Source organism: Beta vulgaris, chromosome 3, assembly GCF_026745355.1.
Source record: "Beta vulgaris subsp. vulgaris cultivar EL10 chromosome 3, EL10.2, whole genome shotgun sequence".
Taxonomy (NCBI): domain Eukaryota; kingdom Viridiplantae; phylum Streptophyta; class Magnoliopsida; order Caryophyllales; family Amaranthaceae; genus Beta; species Beta vulgaris.
In genome coordinates, this window is record NC_079204.1 from 10,990,706 (window position 1) to 11,005,741 (window position 15,036).

The 15,036-nt window shown below is 34.2% G+C and overlaps 1 protein-coding gene across 1 annotated transcript; it reads left to right on the forward strand.

Annotated features, from left to right (window-relative positions):
• Positions 1-5,851: 5,851 nt before the first annotated feature.
• LOC104906597 (hypothetical protein) lies at positions 5,852-8,042 on the forward strand. The gene has a single exon (XM_010695372.4). The coding sequence runs from the start codon at positions 6,255-6,257 to the stop codon at positions 7,683-7,685; it is 1,431 nt and encodes a 476-aa protein (XP_010693674.2). The 5' UTR covers positions 5,852-6,254; the 3' UTR covers positions 7,686-8,042.
• Positions 8,043-15,036: the final 6,994 nt, after the last annotated feature.

The window sequence follows — 15,036 nt, forward strand, 5'->3', positions numbered from 1 at the left end:
ATATTCATATATATCGGAACATTTAAATAATCAGTTAGCTAGAGTCCATCCAGTGTGGTGGTGTAGGACCAGGACTTAGGCTAGCTTGAGCTAATGGCTATCAAAAATAAAAGGCCGGGCCGGGGGTTATTAGTTTGAGCTAAACTTGTTAAGTCTTGCAAGTATTTCCGAAAAGCAAGCACTTAGCTTGGTCAAACGAGACAGGGCAATTGCTTTTAGATGCATGAACAACCGAAATGTAAAAGTTCAAGAGCAATGAAATTGGTTTAATAGTATAAGCTAATTTTACTCCATTGAACTATGAGGATTGATTTGAGGGGGTGCAAATTAAAGGGGGTATACTAATACTAATAATAATAAATAGATATGAGAATTGAAGCACAAACAAGCACCCAAGCCAAGATGAGCATTAGCATGGATGTCATTCCTTCATCCGACAAGTGGACAAACCCACTGCTTTACTGCCTTTCCATTCGTAGGCAAAAGGTAAATATATATCACTACTTCACTAGTATGGAATATGGATCCTCTCTTTTTCAAGTTTTTTTTTTTTTTTTGGGTATATTAAATTAATATTGTTTCTAACAGCTGTTAAGTATATTATTTTTTTAATTTTTTTTTTGGTAAAAGCATTATTTTTTAGATGTTAGTGAAGCAACAATTCTTATAACTCCCAAGTTTGACTAGTGTAAGTGTAATTATATTTCTGATTATAATATGCAATCTTCATTATTATTGTTTAGTTTTATATCTAGAAATTGAATTTTGACAGATAATGTTTGAATAACTTTTAGTTTTATGTATATAATAATTTGAGAGAAGAAGTGACATAAAAATAATGTTTTAATGTATTACTAACTAATACTCTATCCGTTTCATTTTAATCTACACACTTACACTTTTCACGCATGCCAATGCAAAACTTTGATGACACATATCTTTAGTTTTGTATTTGTAAAAATTATAAAAAGTATATATTAATAAATCACATGTTATGATGAATCTAACAAGATCCCACATGACTATATTTTCATCCGCGTATAAATCACAAATGATGGTCAAAGTGAAATTTGTGAATAGTGTAAAATGTCAAAGTATGTAGATTAAATTGAAACGGAGGGAGTAAGGCTATGTTCAGTTCATCTTATTTTTGCTTATTTCAGATTTAATCAGATCAGATCAGATCAGATCAGAAAAAATAAGTTCAGATCAGATCAGATCAGATCAGATCAGATCAGATCAGATCAGTTCAAATCATGCTTATATTTAAAAATCATTATATCTTTCATTACATATTAGTAAAAATTATAATAATTGAATATTAATAAAGTACTCATTGAGGAATCAAACAAGACCCCACATGACTATATTTTTCTTATATATTGAGAAAAATCTAAAAGATAAGATCTTGTAATCAGATCAGTTCAGATCAGATCAGAAAAAATAAGTTCAGATCAGATCAGATAAGTTCAGATCAGAAAATTTCAGTTGAACTAAACATAGCCTAAGAGGGTTGACAACCCTTGAGGTCACTCAATCACTCTCCTTTAACATATACTTTTTTTTTATTAGGAAAGATAATAGATCCGAAGACCAATCCCTGTTAGGCTACTAGCGTACCGGACACACCAGCTCAGAGGCTGGAGATAAGGTTAAACAACCCAAAAGTAAACAAATTGTTGGGATGAGGATTCGAACCCTAGGCAAATTCCTTTGAATTCGAGTTGGTATTCCACTGAACTACCACCTCTCCTTCAAACACATACTTTATATAGCCTAATAATATTTAATACTATATTTTGGACGAAAACATTGGAATTAATATGACTGTAAAGAGTAGCACATAATTCATCAGCTTCTAAATATATAGTATTTTTTGTGAGATGAGACTCTACAAATTCACGTACACATTAAGGGGCCATGCATAGAGTGAAATTATTTATAATGATTTAATGGGTTAATACTAAGTCAAATTAGAGAATGATTATATTGGACTAAGTTTAACTATTGTAATTTTATTTGAGTAAGTTAGCTTCTTTTTAGATTTTTATTCTTAAATAACAATAATAAAATGTTATTTTTATGATAGGCTCTCTTATATTCAACCTAAAGATGTTAAATTGAAAGATTATTACAACTTTTAAAATTAAATGTGACCAATTATTTTAAATTGGAAGTACTAGAGGTAGATTTTCTTCCTGTTAGGCCGGTTTCTTTTTTGAGATATTCTCTTGTCATTGCCTCTGAATCTACAAATTGCATTAATTTTACTTGCATGTTTGACGATGCACAATTAATTTTAACTATTAATATTTCTAATTATTAATCTGTAAAAACTATAAACATTAATTTTTTTGAAAATATATATTGAGTCAAATTTAATATAAACATTTTATTCCACTAACTTTCTTTATTTTTTGAAAAACCAAAATCAATAACCTTAATTTGCCGCCAAAAATTTTTAATGGATTTTCGTTACTTAACTAAACACGAAAAATAGGAAATAATAAATCATGCGATAATTAAAAAATCCAGAATACTCATATTGACTCACATTAACCTAACAAATAGAACTTTTAAGCAGACTCTTATGTCGCATAAGAAGGATTAATAATCTAGCGAGTAATTAGTAGGTTAAGATTTGTTTTTCAATGTTAAGTATCTATTAATTAATTATGTATCTTTGCACATGCGTGGGGGATATGATACTGATTACCAGATTATTCCAAAACAAAAGAGCTCACCCCCTTTAATGATTACTTAGCTCACTAATTAGTAATTATTTACTTATTCACATATGCAAATGGGTAGTTAGATTACTTGATTGTTTGACCACACTCAAACAAAGAGAGAAAGCAAGAGAGAGAAAACCATGCATGATACCAATCAAATGGATGAACATGGGAGTAGCGCATGAGGAGACATATCATAGACATAAGAATTTTGGACCACTCTTGTAAAAATTAAATTTGAATATTCTATAAAAATATAAGCATGCTTTGTGTCGAATTTTATGAGATTATCATAGCATTTCATAAAGTTTGCAGCCTACCCAGGAGCATAAGTTATCATTTATATCATGCAATTCAATGACAAACAATAATATTATTACAACTTCCCGTAGTTTCCAGTTAGATTTGTTCATGCGGTTTCAACTTCCTTTTTTCCAGCAAAAGTTGGTTAAATCTTTACAAGTCATTGGACCTGTTGTTAAAATGGCAACCTCTAGCTAGTTGTTGAAGGTACTTAGGTACATCTTTGTCTTCTTCATGTGGTGGTTATACCAAAAATAGATATATACTCAATTTATAATGTCTAATAAGTATAAAAAAACTAATATGAACCCGGTGCACACTAATTAGTGTGCACCCGATTCATATCACGTGAGTTTATGATAGTGTATATTGATATGATATAGTGTATGTTAAAATGATATAGTGTATGTTAAAATGATATTGTATATGTTACAGTGATATAGTGTATGTTACAATGATATAGTGTATGTTAAAATGATATAGTGTGTGCTAAATTGATATAGTGTGTGTTACAATGATATAGTGTATGTTAAAGTGATATAGTGTATGTTAAAGTGATTTAGTGTGTGTTAAAATAATATAGTGTATGTTACAATGATATAGTGTATGTTAAAGTGATATAGTGTCACGTGCCTGGGCCTGGTCCACACTATTTTTAGTGTGAACCGGGTCCACGCAAGTCGGATTGTAATAAGTATAGTAAAATTGTAATTTTTGGATTACCATATCAATTTCCAACAAATTTCAAATATATATGTTGGTCGAAATTTGTGCTGAGTTGCAACAAATGCTAAAACTTCGTTTACAATCACTTGAATTGAATTCAGTTCTACTTCAAATTAAAATTACAAAAAATCGACAGACCCCTTGCAGAAGGTTGCATCAGACAGCGAGGTAAAAGACGATGGTGTTCAGAAGTGTTAGATTTACTCAACGATTGTGGTTTTGTCATAATAGAATTGTATTTATTTTATTTTGATATGTTTTTGTTTAGTTTCTACTTTTAGTGTAGATGTCATATGACTTTAAATTAATGAATTAATATTTTTAAAAAAGATGATAAATCAATATTGAAAATCACTTTCCTGCTTATAAAAGATATTGATAACTACTATAATAATAGACGCAACCATATTAGCTAGCCAGCTATAAAAAATATTATAAATAAGACATATCTAGTGTTTCTTTTTTTGTACGATTTGAGTACCTGAATTGGATTTTGATATACGTTACACTAATTTAAGTACCTGGCATAATAACATTAGATAAATAGGTGCTCCCTCCACCTAAGATTTTTTGTTCTTTGTTTTCTTAATCTTTAATACAATATTACAATGGTGTATAACGATCGATGATTTCCCATGAAAATATATTTCACGAATTCATGTAAATAGAACATTCTTATTAGAATATGACATGGGTGAATTAAGTTTGCATGGTACAATGAGTAAATGCAACTTATGCACATGATGTCTAGCTTTTCAATCAATTTTTCATCACCAATTTGACATTTTATAAATACTTCAACATGTCTTGCTGAATAATTGATCTTTTATGTTTGACCATTTATCATTGACTGTTGAGATTACACTCCATCAGAAGGTAGACAAGCATTATATTACAAGTTTCTATTCACTCAATTCCTCCTTACCTGCACTTGATTGATATATTTTTCTTATGATTTACTACTCCTATTATTTATTGCTTTGAAGAATTAATAAATAGAGATTCCCACTTATTTCAGTAACCAAATATGACAAATTTCTCAAATACTTATTCACCAAAATCCAAATTTATATAGATTAAGAAATCAATGTTTATTACTTAATTAAAAAAATATATAATAATCTAATTTTAATCTATGTACATACATTATTTCACTAATTATAGGCAGATAGAGTAACATATTAATACAGTACTTATTCACCTCAAAGTCAAAACATTTTAATTAATAGATATCTACCTAAGTTAAACTTTTTTTTAAAAAAAAAAATTAAGAGATTCTATAATAAGTGATGACCTATCTCATACCCAAATAATGTCAACCATTACCTTACAAGAGTTAGAGTCTTAGAAACATATACCTACTAGCTACTTGATAAATTATGTTTGGCTTTGCCCTTTTGGCTTATACAACTCCTTATTGGATCTTGGTTTATGTGCTCAACCAATGAAATAAATGTTAGAAGTCATGTTTTTAACTATAAAAAATATTAAATGAAGTAACTTTGTGTTATTGATTTTTAACAATTTTGTTCAAACCAGTTTTTTGTGTTTGCATCCACTTCACCCTTCGGGTTACATCCGGATCGAGGCCAAGTTCGGGATGGTTAGGTTACATTCCTCTCCTAAAGGTGTTGCGGAGATTCGAACATGCATGGGTTCATCCTACCAAAGCCAGTCCCCAACACCACTGGGCCAACACTTACTTGGTACAATTTTGTTCAAATCAGTTAACGCCTAATACCTAACAGCGAATTAAAACAATTAGTACAAACAACTAATACATACTATATGTCAATTAAGACCTCGATATCAATTACCTAATTCATACAAAATATCTAATTGCGATTTCAGTGTTATCTACTTAGTGCTTTTAGCACCCAAATGAACACTTATTAGTTAGCCTCAACAAATAAGATTGTGGGCTTGTGGCCAATGTTATGTTTATCAAGCAAATGGAAAGCCAAAGACATGATTAACTAAACACCACGCTCTTCTTAAAGGCTTAAAGTTAAATTAATTAATTAATCTTAGAACAACCTTAAATAAATAAAATTCTTTTAGAAAGCCAAAGAAAAAAAAAAAATGAGCAACTTTAAATTATAGCCCCACAAAAGGACAAAGTTATCCTCCCATCCATTTGCAGCATAGTTCACGCCCTCTCCTCACTTAGTGCATGTGGGTTCAACACTTCATTCCAACACCCTCAAATTTCCCTCTTCTCTATGTAATGTAATGTAATGTAAGTATGTATGTATTTTTGTGTACCACTTTCATCCATTTGATTTACTACTACTATTTTTAGTGCTCTATCTCTCTCTCTCTTACTACATCCCACGAGCTTCCACCTGCTATTCTCTCTCTTATTCCAGCTTCTTCTATAAGCCCATAACTCACCAACTCATTTCTTCAATCATACCCTTTTTTCATTACTTCATTTTCTTACATACCTCTTTAACTCTCTTTTTATTCTCTCTCTATTATCTCAATAATATTATGGCTAGAGAAACAATAACTTGGTTAAGCAGACTGAAAACACAAATCTCACACAAGCTCATACATCCAACTACTACAAAGATAGCTAGATCAAAATCTAGGAATGTTGGTGTGCTAGCTTTCGAGATCGCCGGTCTCCTCTCTAAGCTTCTTGCTCTCCACCACTCTCTTTCTGATAAGAACATTGTTCGTCTTAAGAACGAGGCTATCGCCTTAGAAGGTGTACGAAAGATCGTTTCGAACGACGAGTCTTTCCTTCTAGGACTCGCCTGTTCAGAGATAGTACAAAACCTTCATATCATATCTAAGACTGTAGCACGGCTTAGTAGCCGTGCTACAGACCCTACACTTCAGTCCTTTTATGAGATTTTGGAGGATTTTGCCAGTACAGGGCGGGACCAACATAGTTGGGCCGCCCTGTGTGGGAAGGACCTGGAGGGATTGGTCCGTAGAGTTGACCGATACATCGCAGCTACTGCTGCGTTGTATCGAGAGATGGAGGAGCTTAATTCACTCCAACATAGTCTAAAGAAAACACCACAAGAGGGTGCGTTAGAGGTACAACAAAAAGTGGTGTGGCAAAAGCAGGAAGTAAAGTACGTTAAAGAAAAATCACTTTGGAACCGAAGTTATGATTCGGTCATCCTTCTACTAGCTCGCTTAATCTTCACAGTTCTTGTTAGAATCAAGTTTGTGTTCGGGATCGGACAAAGCTACTACTCTCATCCAAGCACGCTTCCTAGAAGTCTTTCCGCATCCGCTACTGTCTTTCCCTCTTCAGATCTGAGCAACCACCTCAATTATGTGTCCGGGCCCTTAACATCCACCCCACTCCGCCCCAACAAGAGGGTAACTGGGATTACAGCAGGATTTGGAACCAGAACTGGGTTCTTTGAGTCTAGAATCAAGAACCTAAAGCCGCCCCCAACAACGTTGGGGGCGGCTGCCCTGGCATTGCACTATGCCAATTTGATCATTGTCTTAGAGAAAATGATCAAATCACCACATTTGGTGGGGCTAGATGCGAGGGAGGATGTTTATGCTATGCTACCAAATAGCATAAGATCCTCCCTCCGTGCTAGGCTAAAAGGGGTCGGTTTTACAGCAACCGACCCCATTTTAGCCACAGAATGGAGGGACGCCCTTGGGCGAATCCTCGCATGGTTAGGTCCATTAGCTCATAACATGATCAAATGGCAAAGTGAAAGAAGCTTCGAACAGCAAAATTTGATGCCGAAATCAACCAATGTTTTGTTGTTGCAAACATTACATTTTGCCAACAAAGACAAAACTGAAGCTGCTATTACAGAATTGTTAGTTGGGTTAAATTATATATGGAGGTTCGAGCGAGAAATGAATGCTAAAGCTTTGCTTGAATGCTCTAACTTCTTCTTCAATAACAAGAATACTTCTCCTATCAATTTACAATAATCTTGTATTTTCAAGTTCCCTTAAATTTTTTAGGGGGTTGCTTTGATTGATTTTAGTTCGGATTTTTATTAAGGGGTTAAAATTAGAATTCAACTCATGATAAATATGGGTGAAATGAATTTTGAGATCGATCTCATTTATGATGAGATTAAAGGGTCTAATTAAGGTATATTTGACCCTCAATTTGTATAGTTTGTAGTGCTGTAGTACAAAGATTGTTGTTGTACATGGGATATTATGATGGTTGAGTGAAATTTAAGTAGAGAAAAAACTTACTTTAATAACAAGCTCATGAACTTGTGCTACTTTTAACTATATGATTTTTTGCAACTCAATAATTATATGATTTCTTACCCATGTGGAATTGTTCTTCCTTGCTACTATATAATTATATTCACAAGTCATTCTTTTGGCAGAAGAATTATCATAGATTTTATACTACTGCATTCATATACACCATTATTAGTTATTGTAATTATATCTCCAGCTGCAATAACGTAACTTGCAATTTAGCAATTAGGTATCAGATCAAGTCATATGGTTCTATATATTTATTTTTTTCTGACTTGACCCTGATCCAATTGCTTATGCCGTCTCATTAACTAATAAATTAAAATTAGCTTCATTAATATCATTTAAAATCATCCAAAATATCAAGGTTTATGATCAGCTATACATTAAACACTAATGACATCCTCTTGTATATATATGTAGAGAATGAATTAAGATTTTTATCCAACAATTATGAGATGTCAGCAATTTAATTCTCTCATGACTTTTAAAATAAGGAAACTAGTATTTGGCCCCGGCGTTGCTCCGAGTTGGTACTTTCGAACTTGATATGTATTTTTTTTCATTCCCATTAATACATACTACCTTTGTTTTTATTTAGTTGCAACATTCATCTTTTTGCACAAACTTTAAGAAATGAGAAAAGAGAGTATAATTGACTCACTTGTCCCTGCTACTAGTACTGTAATTAAATGGGGAGAGAGAGATTTAAGGGTAATATAGTCAAATTATCCCAAAAGCTTTCCTAAAAAGGAAAATGTTGCAACTAATAAAAAACACCTAAAAGTAGAAAATTGTTGCAACTAAATAAAAAACAGAGGTATTATTAAGGAAAACTCAACATGTAAAAGGTACAAATATAATAATGTGGACATTTAAAGCATGATTAAAAGTTGTTTGAGATGATAATTGTGTCATATATAATAGCAAGAGGTCACGTGTTAAAATCTTGTTGCAAGTTAATTTTACTTTTGTTACTTGATATGACTTATGTATACATTGGATAATTTTAGTGGAGTAGTAGATGTGTCACGTGACGTGTATACATTGTCACGTGACGTGTATACATTGTCACGTACGCCTTTTAATATATTTTGTATAGATTTTTTTGGAATATTAGATTTTTTTTAAAAAATCCGAGAAGATAGAAGATATGAAGTGGTGCCATATAGGATAAACAATTATGATTGCACTAAAATTTTCATACTAAGTTGCAAACGCAACAATTTGATCATAAAGTAGAAGACTAATAAACAAGAGTTATAAATGGGTGTTAGATCCACATCAAGTTAATTACTAAATTACCCATCTCATGTGTTTACAGCAAGTGAGCAAAATCTGTTTAGCCTCACTCTTTGATTATAGTTTGGTGGGTTGGGTTTTTTTATTAGCTTGATATCTTGAGTAGCAGAATAGAGACACTTTTTGTGTAAAATAGTCAACATATATGAAAGTGTAAGGCTGTATGAATAGAAGCAAAAAAAGGCTATATGCAAAAGAAAAGTTTTTGAGGGTATCTTCATTAATTATTGAACTAAGTAATTAGCTGGAATCTATTTAATGATTAGTGCTCACTAAAAGTCAATACTCTAAGGTTCTCTCATCAATTAGGAAAAAGGCGGGTTAGACGTATTATAGTAAGATGTCAAAATGGCATCTCATACAAAAAGACAAAAAAATTTGGTACTAAAATTAAATCAAAGTGGTACCAAAATAAAGTTACAGTATCAAAATGTAATCTCGATACTAAACTGAAAATTGGTACCAAAATAGAGTTGATACCAAATTACTCTATTTTAGTACTACTTTGACTTAGCTTTGATATAAATAAAATTTTCTTTTTGTGTGAGATGTCTTTTTGACAGTGAGACACCAATACTTTCTCCATATGGAATATCTTGCTAAATGTGTTATTGCTACACATGAAAACTTTAGATTATAAAATAAAATTGATAGGGCCTAAGTAATTAGGTTTCATATCTTGAGTGTTACTTTCGGCCATAAGTTATGACAGTTGGTTCAAGATTTTCTTTAAGCCCTATTCATCTTTTAGGTCCGTTAAGTAGATGCTCATAAGTCATAACTCATAGGGCCGGGAATAATTATTTATTGGCCTATTTCTCATTCTAGCTCGGCAAAAACTACGCTTTCGTAAAGTCATATGAATATCGATGAACTTTGATAGTGAGGGTGTGAGCAAAATTAAATAGTAGGGTCGAGATTCCCTATTCCTCTAGGGTGAATAAATCAAGGAAGGAAATCAAGCCAAATTAGGAATTTCAGCTGTTAAGTACTATATACATTCTCGAATCCCTCCTAAACTGTGAGAAATATGTTTGATAGAATATGGAAAATATTCTATAATATTTATTCCTGTGTACTCCCTCCGTTTCACAATATAAGGCACGCACGATGTTCGAGGTCGAATTTTGTTAGTAATTTGGGAAGGAAGTTAGTGGGAATAGTATTATATTTTGTTTTGTTTTTGTAATTAATGTGGAAGTAGAAATGGGTTGACTTATATTTGCTTTGTGAAGTTTTTGCTTACATCTATCTCCCACAAGTATTCATCACCCATATATATAGTAGTAGTAATGTCGGTGGTTTACTTGAACCGACATTGTTATGATATTTTCTTTGATTTCTCTAGAAGCTCCTAGGCTATACTTTCAAGTTCCATTAACTATCCTTTTGTTCTTTCTTTTTTCTCAAGAACTATTTGTTCTACATTATTCTATACATTTCAAGATTTTTCTAGATTACTTTTATTTTAACACTCCCCCTTAATCTGAAAAATCTTGTACTCTGAGTTGTCTTCGAAACTGGATGAATTTCTCTGTTGGAATTGCTTTTGTGAATATGTCGGCAAGTTGCTCCCCCGTCTTGCAGAATTGTAGCTCGATCTCTTGTTTGTCGACCAACTCTCGGATGAAATGATGTCGTATTTCGATGTGTTTCGTGCGGCTGTGAAAGACTGGATTCTTTGTCATGGCTATTGCTGACATGTTGTCGCAGTATATAGTAGTTGTTGGTTCTTTTGATGTATGTTGTAGATCTTCGAGAATTCTTTTAAGCCATATCGCCTCACATGCTGCACTTGTTGCTGCTACATACTCTGCTTCTGCTGATGACAGAGCTACTGTAGCTTGTTTCTTTGATGACCAAGAAATAGTCTTGGTTCCCAGCTGGAAGACGTAGCCACTTGTACTCTTCCGATCATCAATGCTTCCGGCCCAATCGCTGTCTGTGTATCCTGTAAGCTTGTGATTCTCCTCTGTCTCAGTAAATTCCATAGCCTTTTGTTCCCTTGACATACCTGAGAATCCTTTTTGCTGCTGCCAAGTGAGATTTACTTGGCTCACTCATGAACCTGGATACGATGCTGACAGCATGTACTATGTCGGGCCTAGTATGTGTGAGGTAGATGAGAGAGCCGACCAAACTTCGATATATTGATGCATCGGCCTTCTCTTTGCCATCGTTCTTAGATAGCCTTTCATTAAGTGCCATTGGTGTAGCCAATGGCTTACATTCACTCATGTTGAATTTCTTAAGTAGGTCGTCTGCATATTTCTCTTGTGAGAGAAATATTCTTCCTGGGCTTTGCTTGACTTGCATGCCAAGGAAGTACTTCATGGCTCCAAGGTCGGTCATTTCATATTCCGACATCATTGTCTTCTTAAATTCTTTAATCATTTTTGGATTAGTGCCCGTGTAGATTAGATCATCTACATAGAGACACAATATGAGAAAATCTTGTGATCCTTGGGCCTTGATATATAGTGATGGCTCACTTGGGCTTTTTATAAACCCATTTTGAAGTAGGTAGCCATCTATTTTGCTATTCCAGGCCCTGGTGCTTGCTTAAGTCCATAAAGAGCTTTACGAAGGCGGTATACTTTGTCTTCTTTGCCTTCGATGAGATATCCTTGCGGTTGCTCAACATATACTTCTTCTTCGAGCTCACCGTTTAGAAATGCGACTTGACATCTAATTGAAAGACTGGTAATTTAAGTTGAGCAGCAAGAGCAAGGACTGACCTGATAGTCTCCATGCGGACAACGGGAGCATATGTCTCGTTAAAGTCAATCCCTGGTTGTTGGGAGTAACCTTTTGCGACGAGACGAGCCTTGTATTTCTGAATGGACCCATCTTCGTTATACTTGACCTTGTAGACCCATTTGAGACCGATGACTTCTTTGTCTTCAGTTTCTCAACAAGCTCCCATGTGTTGTTTTTCTCGATCATCTTATTTCTTCATTCATGGCCTCGATCCATTTCTCTTCTCGTGCTGCTTCTTGAAAGCTTTGTGGTTCGCTAGTAAGAGAGCCATGATAGCTTGATTGCATGGAAATCCTCCAAGTAGCTTGGTGGTCGCCGATCTCTTTGGAACGTCGCACTACTGGAGCTGAGCTTTGAGAGCTTGATCCTGATGTTGGACTCACCGATCTCGAGGATGGTTGGAGATCTCGGTGATGATGGACTGGAGGATGATTGTGTTGCTGGATGATTTGGGCCTTCATCCTCTCTTGGGCTTGGTGGAAGAAAATCTCCTTCACGTGGCTGAGATTCATTCTCCATCCACGTCCATTGAGCTCCTTCATCGAATATGACATCTCTTGAGATTATTAAGCTCTTAGATTCGGGTTGATAGAGACGATATCCTTTAGATTCGTCACTGTATCCAATGAAGATACATTTTTCTCCTTTTCCATCGAGTTTTTCCCGATTTTCTTTCGGGATGTGGGCATATGCGATGCACCCGAATACTTTGAGGTGCTCCACTCTTGGCTTTCTTTTATGCCAAGCTTCATAGGGTGTCATACCCATGACGACCTTCGTGGGAGATCGATTGAGAATGTAGATAGCCGTATGTACGGCTTCGGCCCAAAAACATTTGGGCAAGTTTTTGCCTTGCATCATGCTTCGGGCCATCTCAGCAATGGTCCGATTTTTCCTTTCCGCAACACCATTTTGTTGAGGTGTGCGTCTGACAGTTAATTCTCTTTTGATTCCATGCTCCTTACAGAACTGTTGAATTCTTTACTTGTAAATTCTCCCCCACGATCTGTTCTTAGAATTTTTATTGAATGCCCACTTTGTTTTTCTGTGAGGGCTTTAAATTGCATGAAGTGGGAAAATGCTTCGACTTTTTCTCCAAGATATAAACCCATCATGCGAGTGAAATCATCGACAAATAATAGAAAATATCTTTTTCCGCCAAGAGACGGATTTCTGGTAGGGCCCCATATATCTGCATGAACAAGCTCTAATGGAGCTCTGGCCCTCCAGGATGAAGTAGGGAATGGCAATCTATGCATTTTGCCATATATACACCCTCACATATTTTTCTTTCATTAGTTATAGGTGGAAGCCCAATCACCATTTCTTTTTGTTTTAACAGTTTTAAACTGTTAAAATTTAGATGCCCGAATCTCAAATGCCACAATGTGGACTCATCCACCATAGAACTTAGGGCAACATTATGCTCCAATTGCATTCTTAATGGAAATATTTTATTAGGAGCCATTTGAGTAATGGTAATTAATTGCCTTTTTTTCTTATCAAATATGAGGCATTTATTAGCATCAAATTTCACCATATAGCCTCTTTGAATTAGTTGGCCTACACTTAATAAATTTTGTGCAAGTCCGGGGACATAGAAAACATCAGAAATAAATTTAGACGAGCCGTTTTTTGTTCTAACGGCTATTGTCCCTTGCCTGCAACCTCTTGGTTGCTTCCATCACCAAGAGTAATTTGTGTTTTTATGTTTTCGTCTAGACTGACAAATGAATTTTTGTTGCCAGTCATGTGGTTTGAACAACCACTATCAATATACCATATATCATTTGACTCTTGGTGAGCATTTAAACATGTATAAAATAATTGATCTCTGGGCTCCTTATTTTCCGTAAAATTGGCCTCCTCCTTTTGCCGGAACCAACAATCTTTTTCAAAATGAGTGTGCTTTTTGCATCTTTTACACTTATACCAGCAATCTTGTGTATTATGGCCATTTTTCTTACATAAATTGCAATAGGAGCCAGATTGGTTATTTTCTCGAGTTCCTTGATTTTTATAATTCCTCTCCCCCTGCTACGGTTATATGAAGTACCTCCTTTACCGTAGCCATTTTACTTTTATTTTCTCCATTATTAGAGAATTTTAATTTTGCTTGAAAAGCTTGTTCTAGTGGCTGCTCTATAAATCTACGCATTCTATCTTCATGTGCTAGAAGGGAGCCCATTAATTCAGTTAAACTTAATTTAGATAAATCTTTATTAGACTCCTCTATAGCAGCCACTATATGATCATAATTTTTGGGGAGACTTCTTAATATTTTCCGAACAACTTGGACATCTTCTAATTTTATCTCCATTAGTTCGGATTTGATTTATAATATTTGTTACTCGACTAAAAAACTCTTGAATTGTTTCATTTTCCCCATTAATAGATTATCAAAGTCTCTCCATAAAGATTGGAGTTTAAAGAGTATTACCTCTCGGAGCCCCTATATTTTGTCTCCAGGATACTCCAAGCCTCCTTGGCCGTTGTAGCAGCCATGATGGTAGGGAGAATAGTTTCATCTACTCCCGATAGATCAAGGATAGGGCATAATTATCCCTTATCCGATTTTGTTTATATTGCTTGCGGCGTGCTTCATCCCAAGTAGCTTCTTGGTAAAGTCATTTGGTTGTTCATAACCATTTTGTACTAACTCCCACAAATCTTGTGAGATAAATATGGATTTCATTTGGATAACCATTGTTGATATTTTTCTCCATTAAATGTGGGTACCCAATTAACTTGGGGGTAGTTAAATGTGTTTGAGGTTGAAGTGTTTGGGGAAGTCATTTTAATTTATGTGGTGTTTGGTATTTTTTTTTTTTTTGTTCAGGGAGTTGGATTATTTTTTTGTGTAATTGTTGAAGGCTTTGGATTATAGTGGCTCTGATACCAAATGTTAGTAATTTGGGAAGGAAGTTAGTGGGAATAGTATTATGTTTTGTTTTGTTTTTGTAATTAATGTGGAAGTAGAAATGGGTTGACTTATATT